The following is a 14667-nucleotide window of genomic DNA, read 5'->3' as shown; positions in this document are numbered from 1 at the left end:
TTCTCCCCTGAAAGTCCCTCCGGAGGATGCTCGCCTCTGCCCCCCGAGCCTGCCCCCATGCCACCTTGGCGACTTCTCCCTGGAGAGGGGCCCCCCAAAGATGCTCGCCTGAAGGATGTTCCTGCGAGGATCCCCTAGAATAGGATGTCCCCCTGGAGGATGTCTGTGCCCCCGCAAACCCACCAACCAGAAAATCTCTCTCCCCTTGCCCCAGAACCTCCCTCTGGAGGACTCCTCTCTGCCCCAAGGTCCCCACCCTGCAGGGCTCTCTCTCGGAGGATGCCTGCCCCCTCCATGGCCAGAACTGTTGCCTGAAGAAGGCCCTCCTCTGGAGGGGGTCCTCCTCAGAAGAATGTAGCCCCGGATGCCCTCTGGAGGATGCTTCTGGAGGACCCCTGCCCCCAGGAGAACACCCCACAATATCACCTACCACGATGCCCCCCACCCAGGATGAGCTCAGCGAGGACGTCCCTCTGAAGGGTGCCCCCCGGATGTTGTCCATAGCAGATGTCCCCCACTAAGGACCGCCCCCAGCAGGATGCCCTCCAGCTGTCGCCTGGGGCTGCTGTCTCCTCAGATTTCCTTGGGGGAGCCACCTGCCTCCAAGCTCCCTCGGACTGTCGGCAGAACTCCTCTTCCTGAGGCAGCAGGACGGAGGTCCGTGTCCCCCCAAAGGCTCACAGCCGGGCACTTTGTTTCTTCAAGGCCAGCAGAAGTCTCTTCCTGACTGAGAGTCCCGCAGTGCCACGTCTCCGCGGGCCTGACCTCCTGCCCCTTGGTCGCATTCTAACGGTTACAAGAAAGCAGGAGTCACCTGCACGGAGGGCGAGGCCCCTCACAAAGGCCAAACATGGAGACAGAAATGCCTGGACGTCCTCTTCAGGTGACCCAGGCCAGTTAAACACCCCCGAGGGGCTCTCTCTGGGCCTGTGAAGTGGCTGCTGGCACTCCCTCTTCACGTACAGGGACCCACTTCAGACACACTTCAGCTGCATGTTCCCCAGCAACTGTGGGTCTCGTACTCACCCTCTGCCTTTGACACCTGCTGGGTGGCGATAGGAAGCCAGCAAAGCTGGTGCCCCACCACTGGAAACGAAAGTTGAGAGTGGCCACTCCAGCTAAAATTCTTCTTCTGTAACTACTATACCGCTTTGTTTCAAAAAAGCATATCTGGAATCTAGGTCTGGCTTTCAGATTGGGCCACGAGGATGGCTCCTGGGCGAGCCCCCTGCGGGGTGATGAGTGAGAAGAGGGAGACGGCCCAGCCCTCCCCGCAGGACGCTGCCCTCTCCCCGCCCGGCAAGCCAGTGAACAGGCCTCAGGCTGCCCATTCCCCGGGGACGTGGCTTTCCTCGAGCTGTGCAGCTGTCAGCAGCCCAGAGCTGACGGGAACCCTCCCACCTTGGCCGTGGGTGCGGCTGAAGACCTTTCTTTGTGCTGACGCTCACTCCCTGTGGGCTCATCCACCTCCAGCACCGCCCCGGGCACAGTCTCACCTGGGTGGAAACTGCGTGTCCTGCTATCTCGCTTTGTGAAAGGACAGTGGTGACTCCCCCAAAGGTATGGAGTTCTGGGCATTTTTGCCAGTTGTGGCCAGGGTAGGTTTCCTGAGGAGCGAGGAACAGAGTAGCTGTGGGCAGCCAGCGGGGCTGGCCCTCTGCAGACTGCGCCGTGGGCCTGGCCTGCTCCCGGGCCGATTTGCAGCCAGCCTTGGAGAACCCGCAGTGACATCCAGGGGGCTGGGAGCCTCTGAGGGAGGCGTTGATGGGCTCTGGGGGCACTCTGCAGGGTTAAGCCACCCCCAGAGCGCTTGGGTGGGCAGGCCCTGCCCGCCTCTGCCCCAGGAAACAGACACGTGTGCGGTATAGGTGAGGCTGCCACAGCCCCAGCCTGGCCGCGCTCAAAGCACAGGTTTCCCACTGCTGCCTGCTGCCAGGGCCAGGACCACCAGCCCCTCCTCCACCAGGGTTTTCTGAGACATCGCCCAGCCTTACAAGCGACAGTCACACCCAACCGCACCTTTAGCTGCTTCTGTGCATGGTCTGCCCAGAGCTCATCTCTGGGGCTTAGCCCAGGTCTTCCCTCTGCAGCCTGGGACGCCAGCTGTGGGCTCTGCACTCCGGACGGCTCGCTGCTGCGCTGGGCAGGGGGTGGAGGGTGAGGGCAGTGAGAGGGAGGCCTGGGGTGGGGGTGCGTTCTCTCTGCGACGCTGCCGACTTTCGCTCCTCTTCCTTCTGACGCACTCAGGCCACGGTGCCTGCCACGCAGCGGGGAAAGGTGACAGAACCCTGTGTCTGGGCACCTGGGGTGAGCGTGGTGTCCCCTGAGCTTGTCTGGCGGCAGAGCTCATGGGCTCCATCTAGGAATGGAGAGGAGAGGCCAGGGTGTGCAGGGGCAGTGGTGGCCACGGACTCCTTCCTGGGTGCCATCCAGATTCTCCTCCATGCAGCAGGAGGTGACCGTTGAGGGTGTGATCTTCTGTTGAAGACTCACTCCCTGGGGCCCCCGAGCAGTGGGTCTAACCATGGGGTGCAAGCTTCTGCCCTAGGTTCCAGCACAGGATGGCGGAGCAGGAAGGCCGGCGGCCGTGCAGGATCAGCAGCTCCGACGAGACGTGCTGTGCCAGCTGTCGGAGGCCCGGCTGGGGAATCAGGACGCCAGCCATGTGCTCAGGGCCCCGAGGTGGGCTCCTGGCCTGGCCTCATGGGCTCAGCGAGTTCTGACCTCCTGCTCCCAGTGGTGGGGGGGCAGCTGTCTTCAGTCTCCTTGGTTCCTCAGATTGAGCTGGCGCGGTGTCTGGCTGAAGGGAGAGTGCCTCCTCTCACTTGGCAGGTCCGGTCCCTCCTTTGTGAAGATGATCACAGGCCGAAGCCTCGCGTCCAGTCGGGAGGAGACGCCAGCTCCGCCTCGTCTCCACGTGGAGGGGTGGCCACAGGCAACAACGTAACGCCTGGACCTGTTCCTAGTTTGTATGCACATTGTATCAAGTGAGCCAAGTACAGCGAAGTACAGCTCCAGTTATAAATCTTGGAAAAATAAAACTTCTCATTATAGAAAAAGTTAACTTAGTTTGGTATCAAAATCACACAACTCCAAGTTGCTTTTTTGTGCTTTAATATCCTTCAGTCAAACAAAAGTGGATTTCAGTCAACTCCTGGCCCGGGCTGCGACAGCCCCACCGTCCTGCCCGCCCCCCACTCATTTGGTCTGTTTGCAAGTTACTCGTTAATACAAAAATAACCGCTACAAATTCTCTGTATCTGGCATATAAAAACTGAGCAGAAAGGATCTCAGTAGTCGTTACATTAAAACAAAACAGCTCAGAAAAAATACAACACGAGTTTAACTTTTGCAGTATTTTTTTCATATAAAACACTAGTAAAATAGGCTCCTTAAAAATTAAATAGTGAAATACCAACCAAATTATATACATCGTTACAGTACAAGTGAATGAGGCAAAATATCCAGTTCTCAGTCTCTTGGGTGGTGGAGGGGCCGTGGCCTGCGGCCTGATGCTCTCCCGAGATCGCAGTCAGTTGAGAGAGCGTTGCGGACAGACGGACAGACGGGAAGGCCAGTGCCCCTCAGAGCAGGGGGAGGTCGATGTTTTATTGCTTGCTGTGCCAGGTCTCTGCCTCCCCGCCTGCACTCTGCCTGGTCCTCAGGCTGTGCCAGTGTGGGCACAGGCGTGGCCAAGCCGATGTCACGGGAGCCACATGTGTCCAGAGAAGACATGGCCCGGGCTCACCCCCTTGGCTCCGGGCATCTGAGCAGGCTCATCCCGGTCGCTGGGGCCTCCGAGCCCAGATAGTCTGAACGGCAACACGGGGGCCTCTGGCACCCGAGGGCAGGCAGCAGGGCCGGCGGCACGTGGCCCCACTGACCGCTGGTGACCAGGGTGCCCACCCGCCCTCCCCTGCCGCCCGCTGCGAGCGTCTACGTCCGGCGCCGCTTGGCTGCGCTGGGGCTGGAGGGGTTGCTGTTGGCGGTCAGGACTTTGTCGGTGACCCGGCTGCGCTTCCGCTTGTCCGACCCCTCTTTGGACCCCAAGTCTGAGTTGTTCTTGTCTTTGTCTTTGCTGGACTTTTCTGTTGCTTTCCCCAAGCTTCCTGAAGATGAAAAAACTGGGAGACAAAATCATTTGGCTGAAAACAGAATATCCAAAATTTTATTTCATCTTCCTGTTCGGTTAAAAAAATTGGCACCTACACACATGACACTGACCCCAAAAGGCTTCTCCTGAGCTGAGGGCGCCCGTGTGGCCTGCAGGACTGGCCGCCAACGTGCCTGCCCCCGCAAGGAACGAGGCCCGGCCGCGCCGTCTGCTCTCCAGAGCTCACCGGCGCCGAGACGCGGCGCTCCCTTCACCCCTCACTGCACGTCCACCTCCCAGGTCCCCGGCCCAGGGCCGCCCTGGTCCCTCCACCTGCTGGCCACGTGCGTGCCTTCCCCGCGTGAGGCTCTGCAGATGGAAGCTGCCCTCTCAGCTGCTGAGCCAGACGGGGGGGGGGGCCCTGGCTGCGTGTGCACGGGCGTGTGGCTGTGCCCCGCGGGGAGGCCTTGCCAGGTGGGGTGCTGTGCCTCCCGGGGCCCCAGGGAGGGGAGCGCTCCGCACTTACCATCATCGGCCCCGTTGTGGGGGTCCACGTCTTCCTTCATTTCTTCTTTCATTTCCTCCTCAATGATCACTTTTCCTGTGGGGGAGACGGCTGTGACCTAAAGCCCGCGGTGGTGGGAAAGCGGCCCCGCCCGGCCCGCGGTGGCTCAGGCCAGGGACTGCTCCCGACTTGGGGGGCGTGTACGGGTCTCAGCTGCCACCAGGATGCTTTTAAAAGAAGGCCAACTGTTCTCGAACAAGTCCTCCCGAATCCCAGAAGCTCCCCAGGCCTCCCAGTCCGAGGACCCAGCGCCACCCAGCCAGTGACCCTTACCACCCCCAGCACCACTGCCCTCGGCCTCACCCAGCTCCCAAATCTGACCTCGCCCAATCTCACCTTCTCGGACTTCTTGGATGATTTCTTCTGGAAGGACGAAGTTCCTCTCTGGATTTGGGAATGGAAGAATCTCAGACTCGTGCTGATGGCAAACAGGGCATTTTGTTTTTTTAGGGAGCAAAGAAGAAGCGATTTTAGCAAGTCACTCAAGATGTATAAGAGCCAACTCAGAAGCACCCAGCGACACAGGTGAATGTCTCAGGGGCTGCAGGGGTAGGTACGTGCTGGGGGTGGGGGAGACTGTCTGCTTTTTCTCTGGTAAGGTCTACGAGGGGCTGGGTTTGTCACACAGACCAGACAAGGCAAAACTACAGCACGAGCCACAGGCAAGGGTCATGAGGGAAGAAGATGGGCTTCGTGTCATCTGAGGTGACACTGGGCAGCTCCACCTGCTGGCCCCGCCCCCAGGGGCAGAATCAGGCAGCAGGTGTCTTGCTGGCCCGGCCTGGCCACGTGTGCTCTCGCTCCAGGAGAGTGCATTCAGAGGCTGGGACAGCCCTGAGGGAAGGCCACGGTGCCTCTGGTCCTGTCTGCAAGGACAGGAGCCAGGGTGTCGGGAGGGAGAGCCACTCCCGTGGAAACCAGAAAAGCAAAGCAAAACGGAGGAAGGCACCACTGAACGCCTATCAGGGGGGGTTCCACCGGTCCTGCAGGTCACACATGCAGGGGACAGAGCCCTGGAAATCCGAACACTGGACAAAGGGAAAGGTGACCTGGTGGGAAGGGTCCCGGAGTTGGGAGGGAGATTCTGAAGATGGGGCTTCCAGTTGGCTACCTGGGAGCTGCATTTATAAGCCAGGTGGTCAGTGTGTAAACGTGCTGACCAACATCTGGGAGCTTCAAAAACCCTGAGAGCTCGTGGGCCTGCTGGTCACCTTGTGGGTAGGGCCCAGGGACTCGTATTTGCAAGACCCCAGGTGACTCTGGCATCAGCCCCGCAGCAGTGCAGGGGTCTAAGGAAAAGAAGGAAGGGCCGCTTTTCCTGGGCTGATACCCCGGCAAAGGGGGCACCTTGCAGCTCCCTGAGCGTCACAAGGGTCCTGTACAGGCCCCCGGGCTCCTCTGAGCCAGCCTCCGTGCTGTCTGTCTGTCTCTCCTACTGCACCAGGGGCTCCCCCAGGACAGGACCCTGCGACACTCATCTCTGTATCCAGCTTCTGACTCCCAACCTGGGGTCTACACACACGAAGTGCTTGGGGATCAGGTGAGCCCACAACATGACAGACGTGGGAGCCAGTCAAGCAGCTAGATGTGGAGTGAGGCCTGACTGGTGGGCACAACCCCTCTGGAGGCCTGCTTTAGTTAAGTGGCTTGTCCTCGAGTTGCCAGGGTGCTGACTGGGGTCCAGGCAGTCAGCTCCAGGGCACAGCTGTCATCTTTATCTCCTTTCTATGCTCTGACAAGGAGCTGCAAAAGACTTCACTCCCTGCCACAGTGATATGCACCAGGTCTTGGCTGGGGGTGCTGGTGGAGCCCCCAGTCCAGCAGGGAGGCAGGAGCTTCCCTAAGCCCAGCACAGACGCCCACCTGCTGGTCACCTGACACCCCCACTCCCACCCACTCTCCGGACACTCTGGCCTCCTCTGCACCCCAGCGCCTGCTGCCACAGGGCCTTGACACCTGCTGTTCTTCTGCCAGGGGTGACCACCTGTCTCTTCAGGCCATCCTGGTGACCAAGTTAACCTGCTCGCCCTCAGACACGGCTAGCTGGGGATTCCGTGAAGCCTGGGATGTCTGGTTCTCACAGAAGCCATCATATTCATCTTAACGTGACTCAGATCTGGTCACCTTCCTGCTTGCAGCATGTGGGGACCTCCCATAAGGTTGACAATGGCCTAAGAGCCCCTCCCACAGGCCTCAGCTCCCCAGCTAAACCCAGCTAGATCTTAACTAACTGGCCACCCAGTCTCAAGTAGGGCCCATGTAATACTCACCTACCAGCACTAGGCTTGCGTTTTCTGTAAAACTATTCAGAGCTACCTTGTTTAACGACTAACCTCCCTAAGGACACCCCAGCCATCAACCTCCCCGAGGACAGGGCCTGGCACAGACCTGAAAAGGAGGCATGGAGGGGGCTCTGTCTGGGGGAGGGAGGAGCTCTGGCCTCGGGAGGATTGGGGAGGAGGGATCCAGCTCACCAGCGCCTGCATGTCGTACATGGTGCTCAGATGGTCCCAGATGACCTTGGATGGGACCTGTCGACCGATGTTCTGGCTGAACTTGTCTCGGATACAGATCATGTGGAAGTGTCGGTTCACACCTGCAAAAGGAAGGGGTCAGCTTGTGGGCGAGGGCTGGGCCAGCAGGCAGGGTGGGGGGCAGGGGAGAGAAGGGCGACAGAAGGGAGAGAGGGAGCGGGAGAGAGGGAGCTGAGGTTGGAGGGGGAGGGGGAGGGGTGGGGTGTGGGGGGGCCGGGGAGGAGGGCGGGGAGGGAGGAGGGGGAGAGGCGGAGAGAGGAAGAGGAAGCGGTCAGAAGGGGGAGACTAAAGAGGGGGTGGGGGCGGGGCTGCAGGAGGGGAGGGGTGGGGGGGCGCAGGTGGGAGCAGGGGTCGGCGGGGTGCGGGCGCAGGTGGCCCCGCCCCGCCCGGCCCGCGCGCCCCCGGCCGTTGCCGGCCGCCCCGCCCCCACGCGGGTGCGCGGCCTCGGCGCGGCGCTCCGCTCACCGACGGGCTTGTGGCCCAGCATGGCGTGGAAGAGGCACACCTCCACCTCGGGGCTCCACACCACCGTCTCCTCGGCCGGGCTGGTGGCCGCCTCCCCCGGCCCCTTGTCGCCCGCCGCGCCGCCGCCGCCCACCTCGGCCTCCCCCATGGCCCGGCCGCCCAGCGACGAGCCCCCGGCGGGAGCGGGCGCGGCCACGGGCTCCACGCAGGCGCACTGGCGGGGCGGGCGCGCGCGCTCAGGGGGCTCGCTCTCGGGCTCGCGCGGGGTGCCGGCGCAAGCGCAGCTGAGGGCTGGGTCGCGGCGCCCCCTGGCGGCCCGGTCCCGCAGCGCAGCGCCGTCAAAGCCCGCGGATGACCGGAAAGAGTGTTTGGGGAGGGGATGGAAATGCCCTAAATTAGATTGTGGCGATGGCTGCGCAGCTCTGGGTAGACCCCGCTGAACTGTACGCTTTAAATGGCAGAATTGCAAGTTACACCTCAATAAAGCAGCTAAGAAGAAAAAGAACGGGCAACTGACAATGCCTGCGAGTGTGGGCTCCAAGGGCTTCAACTGCTCGAGGCTGACCCCTGGCTCGGGGCTGACCGTCCTGGCCCAGCCGCCCAGCCTGCGGGCCTCCAGGGTGACCCGCAGGTGGGCCCTGGAGTGCTAACCCGGGTCACGCCTGGGCGGAGTCTGGCCCGGGGGCGGGGCCAAGGCGGGGCAGCCGGCCTGGGGGAGGGACCCGATGAGCTCAAAGCGGCGCCCAATCAAGGCCTCAGGTTCCGCCCCACCACGCCCTATCCCCGCCCCTTCCCACCAGACCACGCCCGCCCGGTGCCCGGGCGGATGCCCAACTCCCGGAGCGATCTTCGCCTCCCGCCGGCCGTAGACTCTCCCCTCGGGCTTCCGGCTCCCCTTCCGGCTTTGCGACCTGCCAGCTGTGCGAGCCGGGCAAGGCGCTGCGCCTTTTCAGGCCGCAGTTTCCTCCTCCGTGCAGTGGGACCTTTCCCGGGGGTGCTACCGGGGCTGGGTTTCCCCGGCTTCATACAGCAAACCTTTGGACCCACACTGGTGAGCGATGCCCCTTGGCCGTGCAGCCTCCTGCCAGCCTCACCCCCTGGGGCGGCTCGGTGGACCCAGAGCTTCCTGTCTGTGAAGGGGGCTGCTGGCGATGCGGGTCCCCACAAAGCGAGGAGGCATGGCCCAGAGAGGATTCCACAGCGGCCCAGGGCCACCAGACGTCATGTGAGCCACAATGTGGCTGCACGTTGTGATTCCGGCTGGGCTGTGCACCTTTCCTCTCTCGGACCCACAAGAGGGGCTCGCCTCAGGCCGGAAAGAAGCATGGCCCACAGCCACTCAACACAAGCTCCGTCACACAGTACCTGCTAACTGACGGCGCCCCCACCCCTCAGGCACCTCATGGTCCCTGCTGCTCCACCAGGTTCGCCTTCTCATCCCCCACCCCAGCCCTGCCTTCTGCAATCTGGAGAGCCTCGTCCCCCAGGAAGCCCCCCTCCCAAGCCCCACAGGGCAGTTTTGGCCCTTCTTTGTGCCTCTCTCACTGCACTCAGCCTCGTCCACCCAGCCCGGGGTCACCTGTCCCTGTTTATGCCCCTTGCCGGGAGGCTGAGCCTCAGTCCTCTCTGGTGGCTGCTGCACCTGCAGCGGTTCAGCCCGGGGCTGTGGTCTACAGAGACAGGGTTCCTTTCCTTCCAGGCATATCCTGGAATGTGTATCTGGCAGTCAGACTTGATGCAGACAGACAGGTTGGATGAATTGGTGCCAGTGGAGGAGGGTGCTGACTCTGAGACCCTGCTCCTGATCTCAGTGCACCACCCAGTGGCTCAGACACTACTCCCCGACCCACCCTGGGTCCTCGAAGGCCTGGACACGCACTGGCAGGGGCAGGCTAAGACCCAGGGCTTCCCTGGATGTTCTGGGCACCTAGAGCTCAGGGCCCTGGGAGGGGTGGGGGATGGGCAGCCCCTCTCCCAGTAGAAAAGACGTTGAGTTTCCACTCCATCTGACAGCGGGTGCTCGGAGCCAGATCCCACCTGCATAGAGCAAGGAGAGTAATGGGACAAGTGTCATGGCCAAATCCCTCTGGCCCATGTGTGTGAGATGCTGGGTGCATAGCAGACCTGGTGGCTTCACTGCCCTTCCCGTGTAAAATGAGGGAGGGGCTAGGTGGGCACACCCTGTGGGTTGAGTGAGGAAGCGTCCAGAGAGGCTCCTGGGGAGAGAAGTCGGCATAATGTGCGTGGTGGGGGAGGGGTGGGTGTGTGCCCATGTGCAATCGTGTGTGCACACGTGTGTGGTGAGGAGGGAGTAAGCCCCGGGAGAGGGAAATAAGAATTGACAGATAATGAATAAAGAGCTAAAAGTGCCTTGTATTAAAAAAACAAAAACAAAAACTTTGCAATCAAACTATCATGTACCTCTCTGTCTCGGGAGGTAAGAGACAATAGTAGTGGCAGATGGGGCACGGGTGTGGAGAGACCCTTCCCCATGTGTCCTTTTGTACACAAGGGTTTTTGACCTACAGGAAGTGAGCCGCCTATTCAAAAACTTAAATGAAAAAATCTAACATGCGATATATTATTTGCAATCATTGAGAAATCATAAATCTAATTACTTTTTATGAGCTATAACCTATAACATTCTGTTAACTTCAGGTGAACAGCATAATGGTTTGATATTCACATACATTGTGAGATTGTCTGCTTCTTGAGAAAAGATGGTGTATTCCTCATTCGTAAAAGAAGGAGGCGAAAGGCCAGGGGAAGGGCGCCGGGGAGAGAAGACCTGTGGAGGGCGGAACCCCAGGTGTCCCCTGGCCCACACTGAGACCCAGGCTGGGCAGAAACCTGGGCTCTGTGCTAAGCTCTTGTCACGAATAAACCACTTTGCCACTACAGCCCCATACATGCTACAAAGTCTCCTTCTAAGCAACCTTGCCGTGGTCCACAGTCAGGGACAGGGCCAGCAACTGACCTCCAGAAGCCACCTGCCTGTGACCCCGCCCCCCAGCCCACCAGGCCTGGCCTGTTCTGGGCCCTACGTGCCCTCACCTGGATTTCCTCTTGCAAGCACCCTCCAGCCCCCGGGGCCACAGATACCTGCCCCTACCTTTGCCTGTGTCTCCCCTGCCCAGATCTCAGCTCTTGGGTCTACAATCACCACCCCAGGGACTCCTCTGACTCTTGGACAAGAGGGTCCATTTGGTCCCCAACAATCAAGTGCTTTGTGGCACCCACATCACCTGCTTGTTGTCCCAAGTCACTGGTGACCACTCATTCAATGTCCACCTTCCCTGCCAGGCCATCAGTCGGCTCCAGGGGGCCAGAGCTGGTCTGCTTTTGCAGCATTGACCCCACCCAGTACACAGCAGGGCCCAGCACCCAGCAGCTTGACAGGGCTGTTTGTTGGTGAACTGACCAAGCACTGACCTAGGCACTCCCTTAGTCACTGGGGTGGATTAACCACCCCAATCTGTGTTGCCCAAATCTTCTTCAAAAGATGCACTTGGCCTCCCAAGTGTCTTGATCCCAGGAATGGGGGCTTGGATCCCAGATAGGAAACACCTAGGCCCTGGAAAGGGATCTCTCTTATGGTCAATAAAGGGGTAAGCCTCTGGTTTATACATCAGTCTTGTATGAGTTGGGCCAGTGTGAATCATTCCCCAGATCAGGTCTGTGTTCTGACCAACTGGAGTTTCTTGCCTGGGGAACAGATGCCATCTCTGGAAGGTGGTATCCACCACTCATCAGAGGGCACGTATTCCCCACCCCTGGGGGGACACTTGGTTCTTGGTCATGAGCATCAGGTCCAGTGGAAGGACCTGTCTCTGCATATACAAACAACTGTCCCAGTCTGTCCCCCATCCCTGTATATACAACTGCCCCTGCGTGTCCTTCGTCCCCATGTGTACAACTGCCCCGTGTGTCCCCCTGCCCTTGGACACACTGTCTTCCCCTCTGACTGAGTCTCTGGCATGGAGGTGGACTCCGCCCCTGCATGACTGGCACCGCCCTGCGGGCTGCTCCTCTCCAGTGCGCACGCCAAGACGTGGGAGGGAATCACTGACTCGGGAGGGAGATGCCGCCTTTGGCGCTGGGAGGCCGGCTCTGGGTCCCACTCGCCCACGTCCACCTGCTCAACCAGGGCCTGTCCTCGGGCCTCTCCTGGACACCTGAACGTGGAGGACAGCTGAGGGCTGGGGCGGGCGGGAAGGTGATTTCCCATCTGGCGCCTTCCTCGGCTTGCAGCCCTCATATCACACCTCTAGGGGGCGCATCCCACCCACTGTTTGGACCCAAATGGGGCGCCTGTCTCAGAAAGCTGCAGGCAGAAACCAAGCGAAGGTGTTTCCTGTTCCTTGGTAGCTGGCCCACCACGAAGGGACCAGTCACGGCGTTTTGAAAAGAAAGTTTGATTCACCAGACCGGACACATGAGGAACAGCTGTGGTGACCCTAGGGATGTTGGTCCTGCCCGCTGGGTGAGACTCTGTGGGCCGCACCTGTCCTGGTGCCGTTACCGTCCCCATCACATCACCTACAGGACTAAGCTGGGCTCAGGGAAAGTGGGGAGCCCCGGGGAGACAGGCTCAGCGGCTGGCCACCCCTGACTCCTTGAGGGGTTTGGCTCCTTTGGGGGAGTTGCCAGATTTAACATGTAAAAATAGAGGATGCTCCGTTAAATTTGAGTTTCAGAAAAACAATGAACGATTTTGCAGTATAAGTATGTCCCAAATATCGCACGTACTTATACCCAAAACTACTCAGTGTTTGTTTGAAGTTCAAGTTTAACTGGGCGTCCTGCATTTAATCTGACCATCCTACTCCTTCTGCTCGAATCACCGTCAACAGCTTGATTTGTCTTGAAACGTGGGCCCTGCCGAATCCCTGGCATCCCGTCTGCCTCCCGCTGAGGTGAGCTGGGTGCCCGAGGGGCAGGGTGGTCCTGTCACTGCCGGGGGCTGACTAGGACGTGCGGAGGGACTGAGGGGCTTGGGCTGTGGTGGTCCAGGGGAGCCCAGGCTCTGGCTCTCCAGCCCTGGTTCTGTGGGTGCAGGGGGACCCCAAGGAGGGTGCACAGCAGTCGGCCCATTACCTCTTGCCTTGATGGACGGACTCTTTGTGCACCTACAACCGAGGCACGGAAACGCTGGGTAACTGGTTTGCTCTACCAAGTGTGGGGCCAGGGTTTGCACGGGTGGGCGTGGCATGGCGGTGCTGGCGGCCTTGATTGGATGCTGCTTTGAGCTGTCCCACCTTGGCCCCGCCCCTGGACCAGACTCTCCCTCTTCTCCTGTGGCTCCGGGAGCCTGTGGACCCCTTTGCAGGAGTGCCCTTCAAGGGGAGCAGTGGAGAGTGGGGTTTGAGATGTGGGAAAGTGCCCTGCCATGGGCAGGATGTCCTGCCCTCAGCAAGAAAACAGCTCTGGGGTTTGACCTTGGACAATGCTCTCAGCTTCTCAGTGTGGTGTGACCCTGCTTCGGAGAGGGAGGAAGCAGGGGCAAGGAGCAGACCCTCGATCTCGAGAGGCTGGAGTTTTATTGACGTCTGCTTTGAAGACCCCTGTCCCCGGGATGACTGGGTGCCCGCCCGTCCCAGAGGGGCCCTGCCCTGCCCCCTGCCCCATGCCCCATTCTATTTTTTTTTTAATGAGGCTTTTACAGGCCGTCTGATGGCGAGTCATGCATCATTTCCCACTGTTATTCTCATCTCCTGGGATCTCCTAGAGACCTGGGACAATGACGACCTCAGAAACGCCGCAGGATGCTGATGTGACAGTCTGGAAATGCGCCTGGGTTACCAATCATTCTGGCTCTCAAGTCAGTTTCAGCGGGACTCACCAGGGCTGAATTTATTTAAAAAGATGGAATCTGCCCCCATTAATCCAGCTTCCAAAGGCTAGCTCTGCTTCCTTGTGCACAAGGGACAGAAGGAAACGATTCTTTGGGTCAACGTGGAGACTGGCTGTCGTTGCCTTTGTGAGAAAGGAGCAAGTCTTTTCACAGGCAAGAAAAGTCCTCCTGAATTAAAGTCCCCTCTGCCCTGCCCTTCCCTGGAGCCAGGCTCCGCGACATGGGGGCCTCGGCAGGAGGGAAGACGTGGGCTCTGAGGGTCGTCAGCACATGCCCCAGGTGCGTACAGACTGGGGCTCAGGTATGGACACAAGGAAAGGGGACAAAGAACTGGGCACTGGGCTCATGTGTACCACTAGGACTGACACCAGAGGGCTCCCCGGTGACATCTCAGAACCTGGGGCGAGGGGAACACCCCAGAGCTTAGGGAGAGGAATTCGGCCTGTAGACACTCACAGCCAGCGAGACAGCTGCCTCGGATCAGCAGGTTTCACGAGGAAGGCGGTGCTGGGTCAGAGCCCCGGCCAGCCTGCGTCTCCTCTGGGCCTGAGGACAACGTGCTGTGGGGCTCGGGCTCTCCCTGGGCCCATCAGCTCACGGGAAGGAGGCCACTCGGGACACACAGGCAAACGTGACACCCAGAGGGAGTGCGGGCACTGGACACCTCATGGGGGGGTCATGGTGGAATCATGTCCCCTCCCCTGGAGCCCAGACACAACCCTGGGCTTCTCAAAAAATAATGCTTCTGTCATCATAACATTGAAATGCTGCTGGTTAGCGTTATCAGGTTAAAATCACGATGGACCCAAGGGGAAGTCTTGACTGTTGTGGAGCGGGAGGCAAAAGTTCCAGATCTGACCCCACGTAGGGATGAAATGACAGGCAGGGAAGGGGGGTCACACCATCCTCGGTGGGGGCAGGCAGAGCGGACGGCCAAGAAACAGGTTTCACCGTGTTCCGGAAAGTGAGCAAGGCACCCACTGAAAGACAGCAGACAGTGCTGCAGCCGAGGGGAGTCGAGGGGGTTGGGGCCGGGAGGGAGCACAGACGCCCCAGGCTTCCCATCTTTCAGAGCCTGGGGGTGTTGAAACATCAAGAAGCAAAGGTGCCAGCCGATCCAGGGCCTCACAGTCGCCCTGAGTCTTAGCTTGCACTG

The 14667-nt window shown here is 60.0% G+C and overlaps 2 protein-coding genes across 2 annotated transcripts; both read right to left on the bottom strand.

The window, feature by feature from the left end:
- Positions 1-167: 167 nt before the first annotated feature.
- LOC116658029 lies at positions 168-2665 on the bottom strand. Its single transcript, XM_032462334.1, has 5 exons — positions 2524-2665; positions 2020-2345; positions 1497-1607; positions 1027-1086; positions 168-786 (listed from the first exon to the last, which is right to left on the bottom strand). Exons 1-5 carry the CDS (start codon positions 2663-2665, stop codon positions 574-576), a joined length of 852 nt encoding a protein of 283 aa, XP_032318225.1. The 3' UTR covers positions 168-573.
- A 432-nt stretch (positions 2666-3097) lies between these two features.
- On the bottom strand, positions 3098-7883 carry MRGBP (MRG domain binding protein). The gene is made up of 5 exons (XM_032461541.1): positions 7658-7883; positions 7133-7254; positions 4995-5076; positions 4620-4694; positions 3098-4124 (listed from the first exon to the last, which is right to left on the bottom strand). The coding sequence occupies exons 1-5, from the start codon at positions 7803-7805 to the stop codon at positions 3937-3939; spliced, it is 615 nt and encodes a 204-aa protein (XP_032317432.1). The 5' UTR covers positions 7806-7883; the 3' UTR covers positions 3098-3936.
- Between the last annotated feature and the right edge of the window lie 6784 nt (positions 7884-14667).

Source organism: Camelus ferus, chromosome 19 (assembly GCF_009834535.1).
Source record: "Camelus ferus isolate YT-003-E chromosome 19, BCGSAC_Cfer_1.0, whole genome shotgun sequence".
NCBI lineage: Eukaryota > Metazoa > Chordata > Mammalia > Artiodactyla > Camelidae > Camelus > Camelus ferus.
This window is presented reverse-complemented; position numbering and strand designations above follow the sequence as displayed.